This window comes from Herpailurus yagouaroundi, unplaced genomic scaffold (genome assembly GCF_014898765.1).
Source record: "Herpailurus yagouaroundi ecotype Mexico unplaced genomic scaffold, PumYag 183, whole genome shotgun sequence".
In the NCBI taxonomy this organism is placed as follows: domain Eukaryota; kingdom Metazoa; phylum Chordata; class Mammalia; order Carnivora; family Felidae; genus Herpailurus; species Herpailurus yagouaroundi.
In genome coordinates this window covers 4,016,906-4,043,960 of record NW_024412414.1, presented here as the reverse complement: position 1 = coordinate 4,043,960, position 27,055 = coordinate 4,016,906, and the positions used below count along the sequence as shown (strand labels likewise).

Genomic DNA, 27,055 nt, shown 5'->3' with positions numbered 1-27,055 from the left:
GTTAACTAACTTGGATTTAAATAAAATTTAAAAATTAAAAAAAAAATCACAAGAGCCTGCTTTGTAGTCTTCTCAACACATAAATTTGAAAAATTAGATAAAATGAATATTTTCCTGGGAAAAACAGATTGCCACAATTGACCACATTTGATTTAGAAAACCTAAACCAATTTCCATAGAAGGAAAAAAGTTATTGAGTAACTACCCTACCAACAAAACAAAACAAAAAGCAACACTAGGCCCAGATGGCTTCTCAGATAATTCTATCAAACCTTCAAGTATCCAGGGCACCTGGTTGGCTCAGTTGGTTAAGTGTCCGACTGTTGATTTTGATTCAGGTCATGATCTCACAGTTCATGAGATCAAGCCCCATGTAAGGCTCTGTGCTGACAGTGCTTGGAGTTCTCTCTCTCTCCCTTCCTTTCTTTCCCTCCCCCACTCACACTCCCCCCTCCCTCTCTGTCTCTAAATAAATAAATAAATAAATAAACACAACAACAACAACTTCAAGCACCAGATAATCCCAGTGCTCTATAAATTATTCCAGAGGGAAAGGAAAGGAACATTTATATGAAGCATGAATAACATTGATACCTACACCAAATAGACAATGCAAAGAAACAAAATATCACTCATGCATAGTGATGTAAAAATAGTAAATACAATATTAGCAAATCCAAATCCAAACCATTAGAATCCAAAATCACATTAAAAAGGTAATATACCTAAACAATAAAAAATGTAAAAAAATAAATAAATAAAGCGGGGGGCGCCTGGGTGGCTCAGTTGGTTGGGCAGATGACTACAGCTCAGATCATGATCTCGCAGTTTGTGAGGTCGAGCCCTGCATCGGGCTCTGTCCTAAGAACTCAGAGCCTGGAGCCTGCTTCCGATTCTGTGGTTCCCTCTCTCTCTGCCCCTTCCCTGCTTGTTCGCTCTCTGTCTTTCTTGCTCTCAAAAATAATAATTAAAAAAATTTAAAAAAAAGAAGGTAATCCAAGTAGGATTTACTCCAGGAATAATGCAAGGTTGGTGTAATGCTAGGAAATCCAGTAATATCATACATCCTATTAATAGCCCAAATGAAATAAATTATAAAATTATCTTCATATATACTAAAAAAGTCTTTGAAAAAATACAATAGTCATTCACAATATAAAAATAATCGAGTAAATGGAAATTTATGAGTATTTTTTAAAGGATAAATGTGTATGTGTAAGTTTAAAAAGCAAATAGCTATAGTATCCTACCCATTGTATAAGAAAGAAGGAGATGTAAGAAAGTATGTCTGCTCATTTGTGCAAAAGAAATATGGAAAGGATAAACTAAAAAATGAAGAGAATGGTTACCTATAGGGCATAAGTGGACAAGGAATAGAAAGAAGGGTGGAATTAAGTAAAGATGAAAAGGAAAAAATACTTCTTAGTATATTTCTATTAGTTCTGACTCTTAGAGAACCACGGTAACAGTAACATTTCACATAGCACCCAAAATAAACGGTTCCCTTTTTTGAGTGGAATTAAAATGGAATACAAACAGTAAAAAATGAACCTAACTGCATTACAAATAAAAAATGTAACCATACTGAAGAGAATGGGAAAGAAAAGACCAAATCTAAGTAAATTTCTGGACACAGTATTTTGACTGGACACTATAAGGCTAAAAACAAAAATCACTGTACTGTTCTCTTGTTAGTACAGGAGTATGGGTTTGCAATTCTGTAACTATTGTACGTGTATGTGGGGACTGAACAAACAAGTCAATAGGGATCATTAGAGACAGAATTTTCACTGAGGAAGAAGTTACACATGAAGAAAATGGAGAAGCTACAGTGATCTGTATTAGAATTGGAGGTATCAGGATGGACTCGTGGGTTTAAAATATATGCAGTTAGATATAGAAACATATGTGTGTGTGTGTATGTGTAGATAGACATACATATGTCTCCTAGCTTTGTGTGCTGAGAGGGCCTGCAAGAAATGATATTCCAGTAGCAACGAACATAGCCAGAAGCCAGATCTTGATTTCTGAACACCATTTTTCAATTAAAGGAACTCAGGCTTTTTGGAGAAACAGTTGATTCTAGTGCTGGAGCAAGACATGATAAGCTGAAACATTTAGTAGTGCCAGAAAGTAAGGAAGTACTCAGAAAAAGGACAGAGGCATGTCATAAGGACACAGGAAACCAAACTGAAGAAGCTAATAATGATAGTATTGGATTGTAATCTGTAGAATAAACTGAATACCCGGGAGTCCACATTGAAATAAATAAAAATTGAATAAATGTGTGTGAAGGAGCAGTCTTTATTACAGAAGAATTCTAATTGATAAATGTAGAAGGAATAAAGAAAAGAAACCCACTAGGCAAACCTCAAAGGAGTTATTGTTGCAAGCAAGATCTACCAATGGATACTAAAATCAGTGGGTAAAAGTTTTACGTGAAACAGGATAGTTTCATAATCTCAAAGTATCCTCACCAAGATATTTATCAGTTATAAAGGGAAACACAGTAACTTTACACTGGAGAAAACTGGCATTCACCAACCTAACCAAGTAATCAGGGTAAATATTACCAGTACTAAAGTTTACAGATATCATGTGCCCCTTTAACCTGATGCACTGAGAAGGACAGAGCATCACTTCTGTGATGTTCTTGCCAAAAAAAAAAAAAAAAAATGCATAACCTTAAAAAAATTGTATAACCTCTGTTTAATAATGAGAAAACATCAGACAAACCCATACAGAGGAACATTCCACGAAAGAATAACCAGTACTCGTTGAAATGTCAAGGTCATGAAAGAGAAGATTGGGAAACTATTGCAAATTTGGAGGAGAGTAAAGAAATACAATCATGAAGTATGGTGTGGAATCCTGAATTGGATACTAGAATAGGAAAAAAGGACATAAGGAGAAAAACTGGTAGATAAAAAAAAAAAAGGTCTGTGGTTAGTGCACAAATGTTAATTTCCTCGCCATTAAATATTGAATGCTTGCCCCTAAAATCAGAAATAAAGCAAGGCTGTATGCTGTTTCTGCTTTTATGCCATATGGTACTAGAATTTCTAGACAGTGCAATAAAGCAAGAAAAATAAATAAAAATAATTAAGATTGGAAAGGAAGGATCAAAATTGTATTTACTTATAAACAGCATGATTGACCACATAGAAAATTGTAAGAAAGCCACACACAAAAATTAATAAGTGAACTTAGTATTGCCATGGGATAAAAGGACAATAAACAAAAACCTATTGTATTTTTAATATGCTAGCAACAAACAAGTGGAAATTTTAAAACTTCTGTTCTTCACAAGATACCATTAAGAAAATGACAAGGCAAGCCACAGAGTAGGAGGAAATATTAATCATCCTTCTCTGATAAAGGATTTATATCCCAGATATATCAGGAATTCTCACAACTCAAGAAAAGGGAGACAACCCAGTAAAAAAAAATGGGCAAAAGCAACAAGGACTTCACAAAAGAAGGCGTTTGAGCAGACAACAAAGCTACATGAAGATACTCCACATCTGATAACATCAGGTGTTGCCAAGGTTGTGGAGCCACTGGAACCCTCCAACATTACTGGTAGAAATATAAAATGACAGCTACTTTGGAAATCTGTTTGGCATTTCTTAGAAAGTTAAAGATATGTTACCATATGACCCAGCAATTCCACTCCTAAATAGGATGGGCAAAGCTAATATAAGGTGGAAAAAAAATCAGATCAATGGTTGCCTGGAGCTAAGACAGAGAATGGGGATAGAGAGACCACAGAGGGGCCCAATGGGGCAATAGAAATGTTCTCCATCTTGAATGCAGTTATCTGGGTATATACACTTCACAACTCATTGAAGTTGTACAATTAAAATGAGTGCTTATTATAGGTAAATTAGACTTTAATAATGTTGCTTTTAAGAACAAATATAATAATCAGTTAATGCTTACTGAGTATTTATTTTAAGTGCTTTCCATATTCTGCATCATCTTATTGAATTTTCAAAACCATTTCATTAGGTAGGACTTTATCATCCCCATTGTTCAGCTGAGGAGACAGATACAGATCACAATAAAGAATAAGCATTTGAACCCAGGCCATCTGCCTATAGAACCTGTGCCCTTGACCACTGTGCTACAGGGCTAGAATATCAGGTATCTCCCCCTCGATATTAATAAAGTTCATCCTCAGGACGTGCTAACCAAGCTCTTTATTTGGAGCAGCCAAAATAAGTGAGTATAGACACAGGAAATGAAGGGAAGAAGCAAAGGAAGGGGCAGCCTGGGGTAGGCTATTCCTGCTACCCATTTGGAATCACCTGGTGCCTGGTCCTTGCCCCACCCTAGACTGACCCAATTAGAATCTGTGAGGTGGGCCTGAGAACCCTCATTTTAATAAGCCACCATCCCCACGTCTGCCCCAGTGAGAACAGTAGAGACAGGTCTATGCAGGGGAAAGTCTGTGGGTCAGACCAACCTGGGTTTGAATCCTGACCCCTGCTGACCCTTGCGTACCTTTCTATGCCTCAGCTTGCTCATCCCTGCAATGGGCATCAAAATAGTACCAACAGCTTAGGAGGGTGGCTGGGAAATTTACCTGATTTGAGGGAGAACGAGGCATAGTACCCAGCACAAAGAGGGCACTCAATATATGATGGATTCAAATAACAACTGAATGAGGGACCAAGCTCCACCCAGCACCTTTCTCTCTCTCCTTCCTCTCTAGGCCCCGGCCTGGCCTTTATTGCTTACCCCAAGGCTGTCACCATGATGCCTCTCTCCCCACTGTGGGCTGCCTTGTTCTTCATGATGCTGATCTTCTTGGGCCTGGACAGCCAGGTAAGGGGGAGAACCCAGGCTGGGAGGGCAGGGAGGCCAGACACTGCACTTGGGAGCAGCTCAGGGGCCTGATTGCCACCTCTAGGTGCTGCTTGTCAGGGCCCTGCTTGCTGTCCCCATGTGGTCTCCTCTCAGCACCCCCTTCCAGGCGGTCTCCTCTGTCACCCCCAGATGTACCTGTATGGGTCCCTCCACGTCTTCCCAAACATACTTTCCCTTACCCAGAATTCCCAACTCCCAATAAAAAAATTTTTTTTAATTGTTAAATACTTCCATTTGGTGAAAATATTTCTGCCTAGTAGCACCACTTAGCAAGCAGGAAGAAATTCTCAGAGAGAGGCTTATAGTTAATGGCATATCTGAGGGCTCTGTCCCAGTCAAATCGTGGGGGACACAGGAACACAGAAAAGTACCTTCTTCCTTCATTCTTCTCGGTGTTACGGCCCCCCAAGGCACTCCAGGATGCCACAAGGGTCCTCAGTACCACCACCAGCTCCCACTCACCCCACATCCCACCCATCTGCTCTCTTCTCATTGTTGCTAATAGGGCTCCCCCCACCCACCCTGCACTTGGCAGCCTGCCTTCCTCAGTGAAGGGTGTATAGTTAGAACTAGCAATTTATCTGTGCACGTTTTCCGTTTTCTCCTCACGAAGGCATGCATTTAATCTCACCCTGTAAAACTCACCCCAGCCTGCACTCCCAGCCCTCCTCCAGTCCTCTCCTCGGCTTTCCAGCCAGACCCCCATGGCCTCCAGTCACTCTCCACTCGACGAAATCCACCCTTTTGCCTGCTGTTCCAGCACAGCGGGCTTTCCTGTGAGCCCCAGTGAACATCTTCTACCCAAGGCCGGAGGCTGTGCTGTCAGCCTCTGCGGCAAGGTGCTACGCCCCACCCATGACCTTGTGCAAGTCGCTTAGCACCCAGACCTCATGGCCGGTGTGTCTGTCAACCCAGCCAAGTCCGATCTCCCCCCCGGATGATTTCTCAGAAACTGCAAAGCTGAGTTGCTGAAGCACCGGGTGTTCCTGCTGATAATCTTCCCTTCTATTGTTGAGGGCCGAGGCCTCGGGAGGGATTGGCAGCTTGTGCGTGACAGTGACTGTCCTGCAGTGGGAGGTGGGGGACGGGGGCCTCGGCTCTGTGAGTCCCTGGGGGTGTTGAGTGGAGCCAGCACTTGGGCTGAGACACTGTGCTAGCAAGGGAGACCCGGGGGCCCAGCGGGCAGGTGGTGATCTGCTCCCCCCCACCCCGTGTGTGCTGTGCTATGCTGGGACCACATCCTCTGTTCTTTGTCACAATAACCACATGGACCGAGGACCCTTGTGTCATCCCCATTTTGCAGATGAAGAAACTGAGGCCGTGTGACCAGCTGGGACATGCACCCAGGTTTTTGTGCCTCTTAGCTACCGCATGCTCTGATGTCTCTTCAGTTTGGGTCCTGGATAAACAGCCTTCCCTGAATTGCATCTCCTTCCTTCCCTGGGGACCCCGGAGAAAGGATGAGTGCAGCCAGCCTTACTGTAGAGACAGGGTAGCCTGGAGGCTAGGAGCCTGGGCTTTGGGGTCAAACAGGGCTGGGTGTGAGTCCCAGCTCCATGACTTTCACTAGCTGTGTTCCTCTGGGCTAGTCACTTCACCTCTCTGTGCTTCAGTCCCCTGCACAGTGAAGTTGGAAATACCTTTTCTGAGGGGGTAGAAACGAAAAGTAGAAAGGATATGGGTCCAACAGATGGCCCCAGGGAAGGGGGTATCTCAACATGGTGACCAGTAAAAGAATTCTTTACTCTTTTTGCTGCCCTCCCTCTTGGCAGTCCAGCACAGTGGTTAAAGCCCAGTCTGTAGAACAAGATTCCCTGCTTCCTACCCAGGCTGTATCACTGAATACCTCTGTGACCTCAGGCAGGTGGCCTACCCCCTATGCTTACACGTCCTCACTTATGAAACAGGGATAATAATAGTACCATAGAGATTAAATAAATTAGTATCTGTTAAATGCTTAGAATAGAGCCTGGCTCACCATAAGTAGCATGCATTTGCCATTATTTATTATTATTATGAATTTATCAACCTTTTCTGAGGCCTTTCCTCTGTGCCACTGGAAAGAGATGAAAATCCAGGGTCCCACCTTGTAAGGGGACAGATATAACCAAGCACGGGACCCATGAGGTGAAGCAGAGGTCGGGGGGGGCTGGGGTAGAGGAGAGGAAAGGTCTGTTCTGCCCAAGTTGGGGGAAAGAAGGAGCAGTCAGGAAAAGGCTTATGCAGGAGATCTGCCCATGGTCTGGAAGAACCCAGGGAGGAGGGTGACTGTGTGTTGGGATATTTGGGCTGGGTGTTGATGGTTGAGTAGGAATAGAAGTGACACCGTGCGTCTGGCCCTGTCTCAGCATGGTGGGATACAGACAGGGGCTCAAGCTGTGTTGTCTTGAGCCTGCCCGGTCTGGCCGGGCCCAGAGTCTCCCACAGCACAAACACAAGAGCTGGGAGTTGGCTCGCCTCTGATTGCTCTCCATGCATCAGAGGGGTGCTTGCCCAGCAGAAGCAAAGGACAGGGGAACTGTCACAGTCCTAGAGAATGAGGAAATCAAGCTCTGCCTGCAGACACTGACCAGAGCCTGCCACTACCAGAGCACTCACTCTCAGGATAGGTACAGAGAAGCCTATCTTGCCTCCCAGACAGCGTCTCACTTAAGTAGTCGACCCCAGAACAGGGCCCAGCACGTAGGCTCCTGATAGGAAATATGGGGGAGAAGGAGTACTAGCTTTGGAGTCAGAGACCCCAGTTCAAGTCCTGACTCTGCCGCTTCCTTGCTGAGTGACCTTGGGCAGGTTACTTCCCCTCTTGGAGTTTCAGGGTCTCCATCTTTTCCATGCACTTGCGGAAGTTCTATTAAGTGCTGGGATTGTTGTTATTCTCGGGCCCTCTGTCAGTGTGAGTGTGGGAAGGAAGGTAAGGCCAGCGGGCGAGAAGCCCAGGGGTTAGACGTGTTGCACTTGTCCAGAGCCAGGGCTGCTGAGAACTGGCTTTCTCCTGGACTTGACACCATCCTCTCTGCCCCGTCCAGTTTGTGTGCGTGGAAAGCCTCGTGACCGCTGTGGTGGACATGTACCCCAAGGTCTTTCGGAGGGGCTACCGGCGGGAGCTGCTCATCCTGGCTCTATCAGTCGTCTCCTATTTCCTGGGCCTTGTGATGCTAACGGAGGTGAGCCATGTGGACACAAGTAAGCAATGTGAACACGGTAACGTGACGGTTAAGTGCCTGGGCTCTGGCTTAGGCAGGTCTGATGTCAAAGCCCAGCTCTGGAATTGGCCATCTGACCCTGAGCAGGTCTAGCACAGGTCTAGGACTCAGTTTCTCCTCTTTGTAATGGGTTGTTGTGCAAATCATTCGAAGTTCTCCTTGAGCCCCTAGCATAATGTCTTACGCGTGTGAAGGCTCAGCTAAAGGTCACCGTGGTCGCTACCAGACAGGAGTGAAACTCAGAAAGGGAGATACTGGGTTTATCTGTAGTCATGAGCCTCTGGATGCCCGGACCACTCTCACTGTAACTTCTGGGTGAAAGGGACAGTGTTAGCTATGCACCCTTCAACCAGGTACTGCTCTTGGACTAACATTCAGAGCAGGCTTTTCTGGGACATCACTGAGAACGACACACATGAGGATGTATGGCACCTTCAGGCACTGTGTGTCTGAGCCCCAGAACCCCTTATGTATCCCTTTTCTTGCCTCTGCTGGGCCTGTGGGTGAGGAGGGGTTCACCATTAACCCCTCAAATTAAGACTCTCTTGGGGCACCTGGGGGGGCACCTCGGTTAAACGTTAGACTTCAGCTCAGGTTATGATCTCACGGTTTGTGGGTTTGAGCCCCATGTCAGGCTCTGTGCTGACAGCTCAGAGCCTGGAGCCTGCTTTGGATTCTTTGTCCTCCTCTTTCTCTGCCCCTCCCCAACTCTGTCTCTCTCTCTCTGTCTCAAAAATAAATAAACATTAAAAAAAAAAAAAAGACTCATAATACCATGTTTCTCCTGCAACCATCCTGTCCAATAAATACTTTCTCAAGTACCTTGAGGTGGTGACATTAGGTATCTTTTCCCCCATACTCACAAAATTAGTTAGTTTAAAAAGAAAAAAACACAGAAAACTGTTGCTGGGAGACAAGAAGAGGTTTAGTAAGAAACGTGGAAAGAGAGGAGGGAATTCCAGATCCATCAAAGCAGCTGAGGTGATGATACTGAGGTCGGTCTGGGGAATCTTCCGCATCCTCTGCTTCTCAGCTCAGAGGCTGCCTCCTGGAAGCCTCCTCTGCTTTCCTTCCTCCAAGCACTTTGTTCCAGGCTCAGCCCAGCCTTTCTCCCACCTTAGAATGACCCCTCCAAGCACCTGTCTCTCCCCTACCAGGCTCTGAGGTCCTTGAAAACAGGAGCTGGCCTTGCTGGGGCCGGTGGGCTCTCTTCCCTTGGGGCCTCATAGGGGGCAGGCACTCAGGGCGTGGTGGCTGATTAGTGTTCCTAGTCATTGTCACATTAATGGAAGTGATAATCAGCTTTGTGCAAATGAATGGTGTGGCATTCTATCTCTCCTCTTCCCACTGGGGAAACCAGCCCTGCAGTGAGCAGGGCTTCATTAAGTGCTGATTCATTACACAAAGTAGAGTCTTTTGTCACCTACGTACAAATTGGAGGGTTAACGTGATGAGTTAAAGGGGGCTGGTGGGGACTGGGCTGCAAGAAGATAAGCCGGGCTGTGGGCGTGGATGTCACTGGCCTGGAGCAGGCGGGCAGAGGACCCTGCTGGACCTCCGGTGCTGGGGGCCCCGGGCCTCCCAGAGCCTGCTTGCCCACCCTTCAACCTGAGGGCGTGGATCTGCCCAGGGGTGCCTCCTGGCCCCCAGGGAGGAGCTGACCATTCATCAGCAGATGCGTGGGCTTCACATGCCGACCTTCTGCCTCCCTGCAGGAAGATCCGTGAGTGAGCGCAGCAGGAAGTTCAGATGGCCAAATGGGCCGTGTCCGCCCCAGCCTCCACAGTAATTGCCGGCGAGATCCTCTCCCTTAAGTATACACATTTAAAGTTCGGCTCTGGGGAAGAAATAGGCCACAGATTTCTTGTCTTCCACGAAGGCATTGTGGTGGAGGGTTAAGAGCACAGGTTGTGCAGCAGTCAGCCTAGGTTGAGTCCTCAGCCCAGTGACTGGCTAAAGCCGGATGACTCTGTGCCTTGGTTTCCCCCATGAACGCCGAGGACAGCAGTCGTGCCTGCCTCGTAATTAATTACACACACTGCAAGGACCAACCAGACTGAGACCCAGCACGCAGTTCACTCAGAGCCTGGTGCTTGGAGAGCGCTGCATACGCATGTATGGTGTTCATGGAAGGAGACGCTCAGGAGAGCCCTTGGGAGTGTGGTCTCTGCTTTTAACTCAGAAAGCCACGCCCACTGCTGGTCGCAGAGGAGCCTCCAGTTGGCTCCTTACTCTCACAGACCTGAATATCCACCATGTCCGGCACCGATGGGAGGCCCCAGACCAGATACGGCCCAGAGATCCCCTTTGTTTCACCCCCAATGTGTTTTTAAGAACGTGAAGAGGTTGCCAACTATTCAGGAGAGAAAGATTTCTCAGGAAAACCTGGATTTCTAGCATCTTCTAGAAAATCTGCATATCTGGCCACACTCAGACCTGCCTCCCCCAGCGACTCAACCAGACTTGTGTGTGGCCAAATAGCACTAGTCCCCACCACTTCCTGCCAACTGGGCCAACGTCTCTCCCTTGTGTTACCTGTCTGGCCCTGTAGGCACTGAGATGTTGCCCCTGATGCAGCTGAAGAGATGTGAGGAAATAGTCCCAGCCTATGTGTGGAAATAGTCCCAGCCCAGTCCAGATGTGAGGAAATAGTCCCAGGAGGAGGCCCTGGGGGCTGTGGGAGCACAGACCAGAAGCTTAATTCCAATTACCTCCCTGTGGCTGACACACAGGAGGCTGTCCAGGCTTTGTCCTGGCCTCTTACCCTCCTGTCCTGGCATTCACAGTGCCTCCCCCAACCAGACCCTCCTTCCCTTTTCGACTTTTATTTCTCCTGCTGTTGGTTGTGTTCCCCTAAGGGCAGTCACTTATTATAAAGATTTTCTGTAAGGATCCCAACCCTTCCCACACCTGTAGCTGGCCTCCCCGCCTCCCCCAGCCCAGATGCCATCCCTCCTTTTTAGGAACCTTCCCGGATCACCTTGGCCACCTGAGCTTATACCTCCCAGGCCTTTCCCTGAAGTCCATCATCACAGATGTATATACCACAGAGCTGGCCCATGCCAATCCTGCATTCCACAAAGATTGCACACCTAGTCTGTGCCAAGGCCTTGACCAGAAATGGACACAGCTGTGGACAAGCCATTCAGAGTCCCTCCCCCATGGGGCTCTCACTCCACACAATTCAACTTGCAACTATCAGGGACCTACTTCGAGCCAGGCCCTGCGCTGGCAGGAGACAAAACTGGTGTGGGGGCCTCCCCAGCAGAAGCCCAGAGCTAATAGAGCAGCTGATGGGAAAACTTGTTTTAAAAACTGTGAATCCAGAAAATGTGCTACAGAGGCTTTCAGGGAGGGCTTCCTAGATGAGGTAACATTTGAGCTGAGCTTTGAAAGAACTTACCAAGCAAAAGGGAACAGCACAGAGGCAGGACGATCCCTTGGTCTGTCGGGGGGAAGCGTGTTGAAGTCGGCTGGTAGGAAGGCAGACAAGGCCGAGTGAGAGGGCAGCTGTGACTGTCAGGCTGCCTGAAGCCAAGGGGTAATGTTAAGCTGTGGAGGCACATGGTTGGATTTGCGTGTTATAAAGGTCCTGGTGAAAGCTGATGTGCCCAACATCTAGAGAGAGGGAGACCTGTGGGGAGGCTGTTAGAGCCATCAGGGAGAGGGGCTGAGGCCACCTCTGGTTTTCCATGTTGTCTTTGGCATGTGGGGAACAGAGACAAGACAAACGATTGCAATCTGAGCAGCCCCAGAGGGTGGAATCTTATGGGGTGCCCAGGTGCAGAAGGGATATCGTTTGGGGAGGATAGGGAGAAGCAGTCTGCCCTGGTGGAAGTGACTCCTGGCCGATGGTAGCCCCAGGGCAGAGCAGAGGCCTTTCTGAGGCCAGCTGGCCAACCCTGCTCTCCCATGTGTGTTTGCGTCCCTCTGTCCATGTATCTGTCCTCCTGCTCTGCAGGGTGGCATGTACATCTTCCAGCTCTTCGACTCCTATGCTGCCAGCGGGATGTGCCTTCTCTTTGTGGCCATCTTTGAGTGTATCTGCATCGGCTGGGTGTATGGTGAGTAGAGGCCGGGCCCACCCACACCCCAGCAGCCTGCCGTGGTGCCCAGCATATGGACGCCTGGGGCCTGGGAGGGCTCAGGTTCTCCGTGGCTTGTCTGCATCTGTGTCCACCTCTTCTTCCTTTCCTCAGGGGCTCGGCCTTTCATACTTGTCAAGAGAGTTTCTTACTCTTACACCCCTGCAGCACAGGGAGGGGTTCCAGACTCAGGCACTGTGACCTTGGGCCTGTGCTTCTCTGCCCCTGAGCCTCAGTTTTCCCATCTGTAAAATGGAGTAGCCCTCACCATGTCTACAAGTAGGAGATAGTGTGGGCAAAACAACAAGCACAGTGCCTGGCCCTCAGTCAGCAGCTGCCTTGTGGTCCTCCTGTTTCCTCCTATATCCTATGAGTGGATGAGGATCTGGCTCATTGGTGATGGACACCCCCACTGGGAGCATAGCTTGGGAACAGGGCCCCCTGTGGGCTGCCCTACTCATTAACAGTCCAGCCAAGCAGTCGCCTTCAGAGCCCTGCCCCTGCCCCCACGCATGTCAGCCAGGCCCAGGGTCTGCCTCTCAAAGGGACCACCTTCTACTTTGCTCCCAGAAATGTTTCCTCTTTACTGTTTCCTGGGCCTCACTGCCCAAGGTCAGTGGTGTTCCCAATATCAGACCAGAATTCCTCCTACTGCAGTATATTCTGAAACCTCACATACATAACATCCTGGTAGCTGTTCAGTGGTAAATAAGGTCCCTGCCATCATTTGTCTGTCTCGGGCTGGGAAAAGCAAACACTTCTAGCCTTCTGTCTGAGTCTTGTACAAAAATTCTCTGGGATGTGTGTGTGGCTGTCTGTTTTATCCTGGACAGGAAGCAATCGCTTCTACGATAACATCGAAGACATGATTGGCTACCGGCCACTGTCGCTCATTAAATGGTGCTGGAAGGTTGTGACCCCCGGGATCTGTGCGGTAAGGGCCCTGCCAGAAGCTGCCTCCAGCCCGCCCACCCGCTTTTCCACTCTATCGCCACAAGCCTGGCCAAGGCTGAAACTGAGGAGGTGATGGCCCCCTGGGTGACCCTCTGTGAATTCAGAGTCCACGGCACCTGACAGCTTTCTAAGTTGGAGTCATGGGGTCAGTTTCTGGGCTCGGCCAGGGAGGGGCCTCCCTGGGATCCCAGCTCTGCCACCAGCTTGCTGGGTGACCACAAGCAAGTCTTGTCCCTTCTTGAAGCCTTGGATTCTATACCCACAAGCTAAGTGTCCGGGGCCTGTCTCCGTGGGGCCCAAGGATTGTACCACGGACAATGTTTAGCTTTGCAGTTAACTGAGAAAGCCACAGAATTGAGGGTAAAGTTGGAGCTCATGCTCTGCTCCTCAGGCCAGACCCTGGAGGGGACTTTGTGAATGGATGTTTGATAAAAACTGCAGCCCCGCTGCTCTTTACCAGGTGCTTGGCATGTGAAGCATCTCAGAGCATCTTCACAAACCATCATGGTTTTGAAAGGCAACTTTAAAAGCAATGCCAAGAAGTAGCTAGGGAAAAATGAAAATCCCTGATTGGGCAGAGGCGGTGGATGGGGCTCCTGGGGGGGGGAAGGAGCTCCGAGCCCCGAGGAGGTGCTGGGCCCTGTGGGCGTCCCTTCCCTGTGCCCGCAGTGCTAGCGATCCTGTGCAGCGCCTCCCCTGTCCAAGACCATCACACAGGCCTGCAGCCGGGCCCCCAGGGACCTCTCCTGTCTCTCCACAGGGCATCTTCATCTTCTTCCTGGTCAAGTACAAGCCTCTCAAGTACAACAACATGTATACCTACCCCACCTGGGGCTACGGAATTGGCTGGCTCATGGCACTCTCGTCCATGCTGTGCATCCCACTCTGGGTCTTCATCAAGGTGTGGAAGACAGAGGGGACGCTGCCTGAGGTGAGACAGTCCCGGGCAGGAGGCCAGCTGGCAAGGGCAGCTCTGAGGGGGGCTGAGGCACATGCAGGGACTGGCTCTGCCTCGGGTGGGCCAAAGAGCAGGAGCAAGTCCATGGGTCTTACCTGAGCAGGGAGTGTGTTAAGAATGAGCCCTCGTGTGTCTCTCAGGGAAGCCACTGCCAGCCCCTCCCTGGCAGGTGTTCATTGTTTCCGTTATGTGAGGTCATCAGTATGAGGCCTTGAGGTTGGGCCAGGTTCTCTGAGTTTCCTTATCTGTAAAATGGGGACAACAGCAGTTCCTGACTTACAGAGGGTTTTATAAGGACTTGGTGAGTTCATACAGGGAAAAGCACTCAGACCAGGACCTGGAACAGAGAGTGACCAAGTGGTAGCTTTTACTGTCCTGTTAATTCATGAAGGACCCCATACCTGGGGCGAAGGGAGGGGGAACACCTATCCCGTGTCATCACCGTGCCAGACTCTGTACATGCTGTATCTCCTTTAGTCCTCAGAGCAAAGCAGGTGCTGGCCTCATTTTCTGCATTCAATAGGTAGAGAAACTGAAGCTCGGAGAAGTTAAATCATTCAACCCAAAGTGAGCATCACACAGCCAAAGCTTAGCAAACCAATTTTTTTAAATTGAGATATGATTGACATATAGCATTAGTTTTAGGTAACAATATAATGATCTAACATTTGTATGTATTGTGATCACCACAGTTAAGTCTAGTTAACATCTATCACCCTGCAGTTCCAAATGTTTTTCTTGTGATGAGAACTTTTAAGATCTATTATCTTAGCAACTTTCAAATATATAGTACTGTATTATCAACCATAGTCACCATGTTGTGCATTATGTCTCTATGACTTCTTTATTACGTCTCCATGAAGTTTGTACATGTGGACCCCCTTCACCCATTTCCCCACCCACCCCCACCTCTGGCAACCACCAGTCTGTTCTCTGTATCTTTGAGCTCTGTTAAGTGTTGTTTGTTTGTGTGTTAGGTTTTTGTTTGTTTTTCAGTTTTTGGGTTTTTTTAGGTTCCACATATAAGTGATGCCATATGGTATTTGTCCTTGTCTGATTCATGTCACTTAGCATGATACCCTCAACGTCCATCCATGTTGTCACAAACAGGATTTCCCTTTCTATGACTGGGTAATATTCCAGTGTGTGTGTGTGTGTGTGTGTGTGTGTGTGTGTGTGTGTGTATACACATACACATACATACATATATATGCGTGCCACATCTTCTTTATACATTCATCCACAGATGGACAGTTGGGTTGTTTCCATGTCCTGGCTGCTGTAAATAATGCTGCAGTGATCATGGAGGCATACATACCTTTTCAAGTTAGTATTTTCCTTTCCTTCAGATAAATACCAGAAGTGAAATTGCTGGATCATATGGTACGTTCTATTTTTAACTCTTTGAGGAAACTTCAGAATGCTTTCCATGGTGGAAAACAATCTTGTTACAGTATGTTTTATATATCCTAAAATTCACGTCAGGTGTACCATTCAGTGATTTTTGTAGTAACTTTCTGTGTGTGAGAGTCATCACCAGGAGTCAGCTTTAAAACCTGTCCACCACCCTAAGAAGACCCCTCATGCCCTTTCACAGTTTTCCCCATTCCCACCCCAGACACCATGCATCTCCTGTCTCTGTGGATTTGCCTGCTCGGGACACTTCCTGTCAGCGGCATCGTACCATATGTGGTCCCTTGGTGGCGGGCAGAGTTACAAACACACCGTGGTACTCCAGAGCATCCGCTGGCTCTTTACTCTCCTTTCCCACCTGCTGGCACATCAGATGGCTTGAGTCACTTTCTCACTCATTTAGGGAACTGCTACGTGCCAGACGCTGTTCTGTTTACAAACACCGCACCATCGAATTCTCATAGTAGTCCCCTGCGGTGGAGGCTCTTCCTGTTCCCGCTTCGCAGAGGAGAAAGCTGAAGCACAGAGAAGTGAAGCAGCTTGTCCAAGAGCACACAGCCTCAGAGTGACAGAGCAGAAACTCTGAAGTCTGGGCTCTCATTGCCCGAGTTTTGCAGCCTCCTTCATCTGCTAGCCTGGCCACACTCCACTGCCAGCCCCCGTCTCTGCCCCAGTGCCACATGACAGGGATCTCAGGGGTTGACCTTTCTCTCTCCAGGACAAGGCCAAAGGGAAATGGGAGTAGTTGTGTATGCAGACACCCAAATGCAGCTCAGAGCCAGCTGCAACCAGCCTGCCTGCCCACCGAAGGGCCTAAGCTCCAGAAAAAAGCTCCACATATCCAGCCAGAAGGAGCAAGCCGAGAGGGAAAGTCCCTTTCTCAGACCTGCTCATGCCCCCAAAGAAAGTTTCCTTGGCTCCTGCAGGGAATATAGGTCAAGGGCAGTTGGTGAATTTTGATCTGGAACCAAACCATGTCCGTGGTCCCTGCCGGCCCCTGTCCAAACTTCTGTGGCCTTTGGTATTCAGGAATGCTCTATGTCGCCTTACAAATCCTCCAGAGATCAGCTCAGGCCTGCCAAGCAGGGAGGGAGGGAGCGAGGGAGGGCTGGGGAAGGAGAGGCTACTTTCCTGAGCTTCTTCCACGTCCCTAAGCTCCCGTACCTGCCTCCACAGACAGCAAGGTTCGTTAAAGACAGCAGAACTGGTTTCCAGGCCTTCCCTGAAGGTTCTACCAGCTGACAGGAAGGATCTGGAAGGAATAATGGGGTCAATGGTACTTACGCCTCTGAGAACTGCTGTGAGGATAGATATCTGTGCTAGTCTGTGACAAGCTCAACTAAACTGGACCTCATGTTAATCCTAGGAGACAGGTGCCCTTGTTCTCCCCCTTTGACAAATGAGGACACTGAGACGCAGAGAGGTTAAGTTTCTTGCCCCAGTTCAGTGGCAGAGCTGTGATTCAAACCCAAGCGCCTGGCTCTGGAGCCAGTAGTCTTTGCCCCTGTCCTGTGTCAAGAGCTTAGTGCAGTGCCTGGCACACAGGAGGCGTTCAGCACGGGGGAATCGGGCTGCCTATCCCACCTGGACAACGTAGGTTCAGCCTCGTAGGCATGGCAGTATCTGCAAGAGAAGACAGAACCTTGATCATGAAAAAACAGGCCTCCCGAGTCTTTGCGGCTTCCCTGGGGGAAAGGGTTTATGCCCAGCAAGGACATCTCAAATCCTGGTATAGTGTCTTCTCCTGATGGAATGTGTGGGGTACATGTGAAGCTGAGGTGTGGGGCCCCAGGCAGCATTGTGGCAGCAGACGTGTGTCAGGAGTCTGCCTGTGTCCTCTGCTCCCTCACTGGTACAGTCAGGATGAGAGTCATGCCATCTGTGCCCAGCCCAGTGCTGGCCACTTTCCAAGTGGAATGGGGCTGTGGCTGTGACAATGTTCCCACCTTTAAGCGTGGCCAGAGGAGCACATGGCACACACCACATGTTCCCCTGGACAGTGGCAATGTGATGACATCCCTTTTGTGGGAAATATACCCATTTATCCAGCAATCATGTAAACAGCCCTAGAGTGAGCCTTAGCTCCCTCATACAACACCCCTTGCAGGCAAGTACTATTATCCCATTTCACAGAACAGGAAAGCGCAGCTCATAGAGGTTAGATAACTTCCCCAACACAGCTAGGGAGTGGCTGAGCAGAGATTCAAAGCCCAGCTGCTCTTCTCCACCACAGGGAGGGACGAGGTGGTCAGCCCCCGATTATACCCAGTAGGCCAGGTACAAGGCTAAGCACTTGTACAAACCATCTCCTTACTCCTCATTGTCCCCATTTTCCAGAGGAGGAAACTGAGACCCACGAAGGTCAGTTCATTAGAACAGAGCTTTAAGTGACAGCGCTAAGGCCCAGATCTTGGTCTGATGGCTCTGTGGCCCCGTGGTGTCCACCCATGCAGGTGGGAGAGGCCGAGGCAGGTGCCGGGACCCCGGCAATCCCTCTCAGACAGCTCTTCTCCTCTCCACGTAGAAATTCCGGAAGTTGACCATCCCCAGCGCTGATCTGAAAATGCGGGGCAAGCTTGGGGGAGGCCCACGGACGGTGACGGTTAATGACTGTGACGCCAAACTCAAGGGCGATGGGACCATTGCAGCCATCACAGAGAAGGAGACACACTTCTGAGCAACACCTCCACCTCGGATGCCTCTCCTTCCTTTCCTCCCCCCACCCCATGTGTGTAAATGAATACCTGAAACATGTATTTCACCTAATGATAGAGGCTTGCTCGTTTTGCACAGGATTTATTAACAAGTTAATTTTAAGGTGGCCGTGTACACTCTGGAAAGTCGCATTCCCCTCCTTGCCCCCAGTTATCATGTAAGTAACATTACAAAGAGATAATACTGTACAGGGACTAGCAGAATCTTCTGTGCTAGGATGGTGTTAACCAATGTTTTCTAGGGGGTAGGGAGAAGTTGTATCATATGGTCAAACTTTTATACTTGGGCTGTGGGGCAGGTGGGGTGGGAGTGATGCCTGTTCTCCGTCAGCCTTTTAGCTGACCAGACCGCATCCCACGCTCGTCCCTGATGAGCTGCCTATCCTCCATGCCCCCAGGAAGCCTTTGCCTTCAAATCCTGCCCTTGCCATCCCCGATCCCTTAGTAGTGGGTTTGCAGACAGCAAGGCTGTGTCAGAGGAGAGAAAGTCCCACCAGACTCAGGACTCCTGGGTTATAGCCCACCCCCAACCCCACCTCCGCCCTGATCCCTCTAAGTGACCTTGGGCGCTCCCATTACCTCCCTGGGCCTCAGTTTCCCCATTTCTCAAATGGGGAGGGCTGGATCCGGTGATCTCTGAGGTCCTTCCTGGCCCTGCCACATCTCTTGGGGATTCTCTCAGTGTGCCTCACTGGCTGGCAGGCCTGACCTTGATCTTGGATTATTCTGAAGACTCACTCCCAAGCTATCATCGCTGCATTGCACCTCCTGCTTATTTAAAATCAAGTTTGTTGCAAAAATGATGTGGTGTTTCCCCCTAAAACTCTAGTTTGATGCGTCTGTGAGTGGCTCCATTCTCTGGAGTCCTTCCAGGTCCTAGGCCCCCATGACAGGGCTCCTCCTGTCCTATCCATCTGCTCTCCCCCCTCATCTTTGCCTCTCCATTCTCATGGGGCTCGCTGGCATCTCCTGGGCGCTAATATTTGGGGTCAGGAAGCAGCCGCTATTCCCTTGTGGCTGTTTGTCCTGCCGCTGCCCCAGCAGGGATCTGTGTCTAGAACCTTCCACCAGCCTCCCAGGGGAAGGAGCCATAGTAGGGCCAGAACCCTGGTTTTCTCCTCTGACCCCTTCTCCATCTGCCTGTCACCTCTTCTCCTTCTTGCTGTCCTCTGCCCTTCTCTCTCTCCCCCTGTCCTACTTCCTCTCAGTCCTCCCCATCTTCTTTCCTATCACCAGCAGACCCTCCTCTCAGAGGCTTCTTCCTCACCCTGTTTTTGGGAGCCATCCTACCTGCCTCCCTCACCAGGTGGCTGAGAAGCCTTGGCACTTATACTGGAGGGGAGAACTGGGCTCCCACCCCTCCCTCTGTGCAGGCCTGGGGTTGCTGGGGGGTGAGGCCAGTGCTGCCTCAGACCCCTCTGCCTGACCTCTCTTCTTTAACTGGATTTCATCAACCCTCTCTCTTGGATTCTGAGTTATTTGGGGACAGGGAAGGTGCATTCTTTATCCTTTTCCTGTATGTTGCCGGTTTTATTTGATGGAAACAGGAGCTTTCTCCAAACTAAGACTTGAGTTTCCCATAGGGAACCCACCTGTTTGATTCACCCAAAACTTTCCAAACTGACAGCTTCTCTGCTCTGGCCAGCCCCCACCTGAAGCCCAAGTTTGCTAGAAGGGATGCCCAGTGCCCACCCCCAAGGCAGGTTGGGACGCCTGGTTCTGGGCCCCCTTTTGCACACACTGCCCAGGCCTGCCTGGCTCTCCCTACGCTGTCTGACCTGGTGGCCCCAGAAGTGGACCCAGGAAGATTGGGCCTTGTGCTGAGCCCTCTGCTTGTGTCTGTCCTCGGCTACTCTTCTTGTCCCACCAGGTGCCGGGGAAGGAGACTCCCCCCAGCTGCTGCTACCGATTCTCCACCTACAGCTCTGAGGTCTTGCTGGGGACGCAATGCATTGTACCTGTGGCACTTAACATTTCACTCACTTAACACTACTCATGGGGCAGGGCGGAGGGAGGGCTTTTGCTCTTTGTTTTTTGTAATTTCCTACTAGTATTTGGGCAACTTGGGGTGGGGCGGGGAGGGAAATGTGGGGGCAGGGGAAATGTCATTGTGGTGACTTTTTTGATATTCATTAGAAACAATACATCCTTTCTGAGATATTTACAGAATTATTAAAAAATGAAAAAGGTTGTACTGTTTTACATAATGAACGTTTTTATTGGGTATTCAAAGGGCACACGATTGTCTGCTTACTCATTTTTAAAAATTAAAGGAATGAACACACTATATGTGGCTGTTCCCAGCAGAGTGGTATTCATTGAGTTGCTCTTCCTGTACTGTATTACCTCCACGATATACCTGCAAAACCACCTTGGTTCCATACTTGGAGGTTGCCGTTTTAACTCAGGATTACAAATTAGAAGCACCCGGGGGTGTTGTAGGAACCCACACTTCCTTTCCTTCCTCGCCATCATCTCCTTGTGCTAGGTCCTCTACAAAAGTTGTCTCTTTACTCCTTCAAAATAGTCCCATAACAGAGGCTCCTCCCACGTATTACATCCCCCACTTTACAGATAGGGGAAATTGAGACACAGAGAAGTCAGGTCTGTCTGAACTCAAAACCCAGTCTGAACTCAAAACTCAAAACCCTGTCTGAACTCAAAACCCACTGTGCCTTACTGTCTCCATGCTGGCAGACCTGCATGTCTGAGGCAGACAAGGTAGGGTGGAAAGACATGACGATTTGAAACATGCAGCCCTGGTTTGGGCTCCAGGATAGTCCACAGAACAGTAAGATCATCCATATACAGTGTCTGCTCATTCCTGTGTGGTTGACTCTTCTGTTTAAAATCCCCGATCTCAGGATCCACCGAAACCTGTCTTGGCCTCTCACCCTCTCTCAGGCAGTAGCATCCACTCACAAGGAAAGCATCCCCACAGAGTTCCAGGTTCAGAAAATCTCTGATGGCCAGAGGGTCCCTGAGAACTTAATAATTTCATAGAGCCACAGGGATTGGTACAGTCACCTATCTGCCACCATTCTCTCCTCGTGTCTGAAAGTGTATTAAGCAGTTGGTGCAAAGCATTTAAGACACAAAGAGACTGGGTCACAGAAATGTGGGTCTCCCTCATCCCCAGGAAATCTGATTTGCAGACACTTAAGCTTACAGAATTGTAACCTATGGCATTATTTTACCCAGTAGACCCTGTAGCCTGCAGTGTGTGCTAGTGACCCCTGCTGGCCAAATGTGACCCTGCAGCCTAGCTCTGTTAGGCACTGCAAATAACCAGAGCACAGAGGAGGTTTGGAAGTGAAGTCAAAGTCTACTCAGACCTAGGAGATTTTCCTCTGGTTTTGGGAAAGGGGGCAGGGGAGAGAATCAGGCACTGAGGAGCTGATACTTTCTGCTGAGGGCTACAGATTTTAGAAATTGGGTCATGTATTCAGCAGGCTTTTACTGAGTACCCGTCATGTTTCCTGCCTGGACCTAGAACTGGGGATATTAAGACAAATGGAAAATCCCCTTTCCTTGAATGTTTCTGCTCTTTCAGGTCAAGAGGACAGGTGTCCACACTCCCCTGGATAGGGGTAAGTACATGGAGAAGCTGTTCTTGCTTCCTATCCCCAGCCTTCTCCAGCTAGTTTGAGCTCTGCACTGCATCCCTGGGCAAGTCTGCCCACTTTTCTGGACTTCAGCTTAGCCATTGGGAGAAAGGTGAAGAAAATGAAATGCAGAGAGGAAACAGCTGGCTTAAGAGTCCCCTAGAGACCCTCTGCACCGTCTCAGACTGTTAAAAATCAAATGGATCATTGACCCAGGCAGCTTGTTAGCCATTAGGGAGCAAAGTCCATCTGTTGCCAACTCTTGGCCTCCTCTGCCTCTCAGGTTTGAATAAGATCACTTTACGGCGCGGGGGGAATGCACATGTACTGTTTGAGAAACTACAGGGTGGAATGTGCCAGGGACCAAGTGCTCTGGGAGTGCCAAGCATGGGGAAAGAACTCTTTACTGAGCACCTACTGTGTTCCAAGTGTCATTCCTGCATTACTTCACCAGAGCATCACAACAAATCTAAGAAGTGCTATTAATCCCATTTTCATATGGAGGAACTAAAATTCTGGAGATGGTAAAAAAAATTTCCCCCCCACCTACCCAAATGATACCAGATATACCTCCTGGAAGATGAAGAAGCTGGGCTGGACCAAGGCTTGTTGGGTCTAAATAGAGCCCATGTGCCCAACCTCTTAACCAAGGATGTGGGACTTGAGCTGCACCTTGAGGGATGTGAAGACTTCACCAGCAAGAAGAACATTTGAGATGAGGGAACAGCCTGAGCCAAAGTAGAAGTAGTGTACTGTCTTTGGGGGAACATGGTGGAAAAGAAAGTCCTCCCCATCCCTGGTATACTCTTACAACTCCTTGTACAACCTCACCAGCTGTGAGGGTGGCCCCTCCCCATTCTCTCAGAACAAGGGGGTTAAGTAACACCACGCTCCTTTGGGATGGCACTGTGCAAGTCCTGGCACAGAGTGGGTGCTCCATAGGACAGGGCCTCCAACGAACAAATGCTTGGCTTGCCATAGAGTGGGGAACCATGGGAAAGGGAATCAAAAGGCACTGAAGACCCACTCGGTGCTGAAACCATGCTGGGATCCTTCATATGTATCACCTTGCCCTCAATCCCCTTGTGGATTGCCATGGTGTTCATTTTCTACCAATGAGGAAACAGGCTCAGAGAAGTAGAGTAGGCAGCCCAAGGTCCCAGAGCTGGATAGTTGCAGGGCTACTGTAACAGCCCCATGGGATTCTGGCTCCAAGGCTCATGCACTTTCCACAGACCACTTTTGGGAGCCATCGAGTGCCATCACAGCCATCAGCACTGAAGAATCATTAAAGGCCATGGAGAAACGGATGATGGAGGCCAGGTGGGGAAGGTTGGAAAGTCTCTAGGAGTCTTGAAATATAGTTTGGACACAAGAGACTTCTGGAAGCCTCCATAGTTTCTCAGAAATGATAGAAGGTCACTGGGGTTCAGTGAGATGGACAAAGGAATGTTTGGGGCTAATGAGAGGCACTGAGAGTGGAAGGGACCATTGGAACCCTGGAGACCTGCAGGAGAGGTTGAGAGGTACTGAATGAGGAGCTAGAATTATGTGGAATCAGTGAGAGATGGAGCCTTTAGGAGTTAAGAGGGGTTAAGCATACTGGAGGGTGGGTATGGGAGTTCTTAGGGGACCACTGGAAAAAATGAAGGCTTTTGGGGGGCACTTCAGAGTTGCTAGGGGCCATAAAGAGCTGTAAAAAAGTATCAGAGCCCTTGGTCATTACTGGGGGACACTAGAGCCATGCAGAGTTCTGGGGCCACTTAGGGTCCCTGTGGGAAGCAAGTCTCTGAGGGGCACCCTGTAGGATGCACCCTTGAGGGAAGTGAAGGAGGGGAGGAGGAGAGCTTGGAAATGCTCCTAGAGGCGGAGCATAGACGTTAGAGCTAAGGTGACTGAATGAGGACAGGGAGGGCCTACCTGGCAGTGATGGGGAGGCCCAGCCAGAATGGCAAACATCAGGAGGCAGTGGGCAAGTTGTGCCTGGGCCCAGGACTCCATGAACTTGACCTCAGAAGAGTGGAGCAGGCTCGATTCTTCTGGAGATCCCCCACCTGGGTGTACCAATCAGCCAACACTTGGCTTTTCTTATTCTCCACGGAATTTTCTCTGCCTGCCTTTTGAGTATCTCTCCAAAGCCAACCATTTCTGGAAGGAGCAGGCTCTGGTAGTCTGAGCAGGAGCTTGGCCCCAATAGGGAAGTCTGGGGTTTTTCTGTGGGAGCCCCTGGTCAGAGGGAGAGAGGGGACAGAGGAAAGAGTAGAGCACAGGCCAGTACCATTGACCACCTGAAGTACCATTTATTCAGCACCTACCATGCACCTGGGATAGGTTCAGGTATTTTCCATAAGCTGGAAAACAACCACTTCAAGTGTGATTCATTCCCATTTTACAGATATGGAAACAGGCCCAGAGAGGTAGGGGAAGAACTTACCCGATGTCACATAGACTGAGCTGGAATTCAAAGCCAGGTGTATCAAACCCGGAGTCCTTAGTTTTTTCTCTATACCAGGTGACTATTGGGTTGGCCTGAGTCTCTTGCAGAGAAGACTGGGCCTTGGGCCTCCCTCTCCTTCCTCGTCACCTCTCTCCCACCCAGAGTCCTGGGCTCAGGCGGGCGCTGGTGACAGCAAATCAGCCACCAGGTGGCGCTGCTGCTAAACCCAAGCCCCCTCCCCATGGTCCAGGCTCTGACTAGTGAGGTCAGAATTGGACCTAGGGCTGCAGGGTCCAGAGGCTTCGCTCTGGGTGCCCAGATGAGGGACCAAGAGGCTGCCCTTGACAAAAGGATGCAATTCACCCTTCTCACCTCGCCCTATCCCTTGCTTCTGTTGGAAGCATTACCCCAACAGCTAGACACACCTGCTTTCAGCTCTCAGCTTCCCCATAATGGCTGGTGGCCTTAGGCAAGTGGCTTCACTCTGACTTCAGTTTCCTCATCTGTGCAAATGGACAGAATGGGGCTTTTCTGGCAGGGCCGTTGAGAGAATTAAATGAGATAATAGTGTGCGCCAAGTGTCTGGCAAATAGAATGTTATTCTTCTCGGTACCTGGATAGCTCAGTGAGTTAAGTGTCCAACTCGATTTTGGCTCAAGTCATGATCTCACAGTTTCGTCAGTTTGAGTCCCACATTGGGCTCTATGCACTGACTTAGTGGAGCCTACTTGGGATTCTCTCTCTCTCTCTCTCTCTCTCTCTCTCTCTCTGCCCCTCCCCTGCTCACATTCTGTCTCTCTCTAAATAAACTAAAAAAAAAAAGTTATTCTCACATGTCACCGTTCTCAGGATGACATTCAGAAGGGCCCCAACCCATGTCAAGAGACCCATGTCCTAGTTCTGAACTGTTTGTATGCCTTGGACAAAATCACTGTGCCTCCCTGGGCCTCAGGTCCCTCATCTGTAAAATGGGGCTAAGCACAGGAACTCTCTCATTTGGTTATTCTGTGAATTAGGTGACATAGTGGCTCTATGTCATTTGTTTTATAGAGCTCCAAATAAACAGGAAAAATGATTATTGAAAATATTAAAGTTTCCAGGAGGTTGTAGTTAGGTGAACATGCAGAAGGTGATAAGGTATGAGGAGGGCAGGCCAGCCCTTCACGGTCTGACCAGGAGTATGGGCCGGACTGTGGGTTTTGCCCTGACCATGTACCCACAATCACACAGGCCCTATCCTCCAGACCCTGCCTTGGTATCTGCCCAGCCTCCCCCTAGTCCTTACCTTCCTTTATCTTCCCTCAAGTCCTGCCCCCAACGCATTTGGACACAAAAATATAGGACAGAGATGAGAAAGCTACACACTGAAATATACACGGTGGTTATCTCTCAGTGATAAGGTTTGGGCTGATTTTTATTTACTCCCTTTTTTTGGTACCATCTAATTTTTCTTCGACAAAAACATCTATTGCTTATATTCCAAAAAAATAAAAAACAAAATCAATAAAGCTATTTTAAAAAATCCTCTCCTCACCACTTAGAGGTTGGTTACAAATGAAGAGTCGGGGAATGAAGAATGATTCTGATACGGTTGGAAGAAATGGCGAGCGGGAAAAGGGAGGAGGATGCTGCCACTACAAACATTCCTTCAGTCCTCAGGCTCCAGCCTCCCCTGGGGGATCCTGAGCCTCAGGATGTGGGAGAAGCAAATGGAGCAGGATCTCTCCTCTGGGCCACGTATTTGCACAGCATGTCTGGGCGGTCCCACGTTCCAACATCTTCAAGTGTTGCAGGGAGTTCACTGCAACTGTTTGAGGAGAGAAGGAAGCAGACATGCAAGGCAAGGCTGCCTTGCTTTGTTGAGGGCTGACTGTGTGCTAATTACTGCCACTCCTTTTATCTCATCAGACTCCCCCCCCCCCACCCTATCCACACATACCCATTGAGGGAGCTAGGATTATTAGCCCAATTTTCAGAGGAGGAAACCAAGGTATGAACTTATATATCTGACTGCCTTCTGGGTATCTCCTTTTGGGTGTCTGTTGGGACATCTCCAACTCAGTTTTCCCAATTAAATTCATCTCTAACCCCCATCTCCCCCAGTCTGTCCCTCCTAGTCTCAATAAATGACACAATCATTCAACAACTTCCTTCATTCAGCAAATATGGTTTAGCACTTGCTGTGGCCCTGCCCTCATGGAGCTTATATTCTAGTGGGAAGACAAGACAATGAGCATTTTTTTTTTTAAAGTAAAGATATATACTATAGCAGAAGGTAAGAAATAATCTGGATAAAAATAAAGTGAGGCAGAGGTATAGGGAGGACCAGGGAGTATGGGTTGGGGTTGGATTTTTAAATTGGATGGTGAGGGATGCCTGGGTCGGTTAAGCATCCAACCCTCTTGGTTTCAGCTCAGGTCATGATCTCGCAGTTTGTGAGATCAAGCCCCCATTGGGAACCTGCTTGGGATTCTCTATCTCCCTCTCTCTCTGCCCCTCCCTGTGCGCGCTCTCTCTCTCTCTCTCTCTCTCTCTCTCTCTCTCTCTCTCATAATAAATAAGTAAACATTTTTAAAAATTTAAATAGAGGGGCACCTGGTGGCTCGGTTGAGTGTCTGGCTTCAGCTCAGGTCATGATCTCACCGTTGGTGAGTTTGAACCCTGCATCAGGCTCTGTGCTGACAGCTCAGAGCCTGGAGCCTGCTTTGGATTATGGTCCCCCTCTCTCTCTGCCCAACCCTGCTGGTGCTCTGTCTCTCTCTGTCTTTCAAAAATGAATAAACATTTAAAAAATTAAAAAAAAAATTAAACAGA

General features: G+C 48.8%; 1 protein-coding gene across 2 annotated transcripts in view; it reads left to right on the top strand.

The window, feature by feature from the left end:
- The window catches only part of SLC6A11 (solute carrier family 6 member 11), a 132,646-nt gene extending 114,258 nt beyond the window's left edge, over nt 1–18,388 (top strand). For both annotated transcript variants that reach the window (XM_040491968.1, XM_040491967.1), the window contains 6 exons: nt 4,718–4,830; nt 7,899–8,036; nt 12,037–12,139; nt 12,994–13,094; nt 13,875–14,045; nt 18,010–18,388. In XM_040491968.1, the coding sequence (XP_040347902.1) occupies nt 4,718–4,830; nt 7,899–8,036; nt 12,037–12,139; nt 12,994–13,094; nt 13,875–14,045; nt 18,010–18,162 (779 nt within the window). In that variant the 3' untranslated portion in view covers nt 18,163–18,388. The remainder of the gene's footprint in view (nt 1–4,717; nt 4,831–7,898; nt 8,037–12,036; nt 12,140–12,993; nt 13,095–13,874; nt 14,046–18,009) is intronic.
- The last annotated feature ends 8,667 nt before the right edge of the window (nt 18,389–27,055 follow it).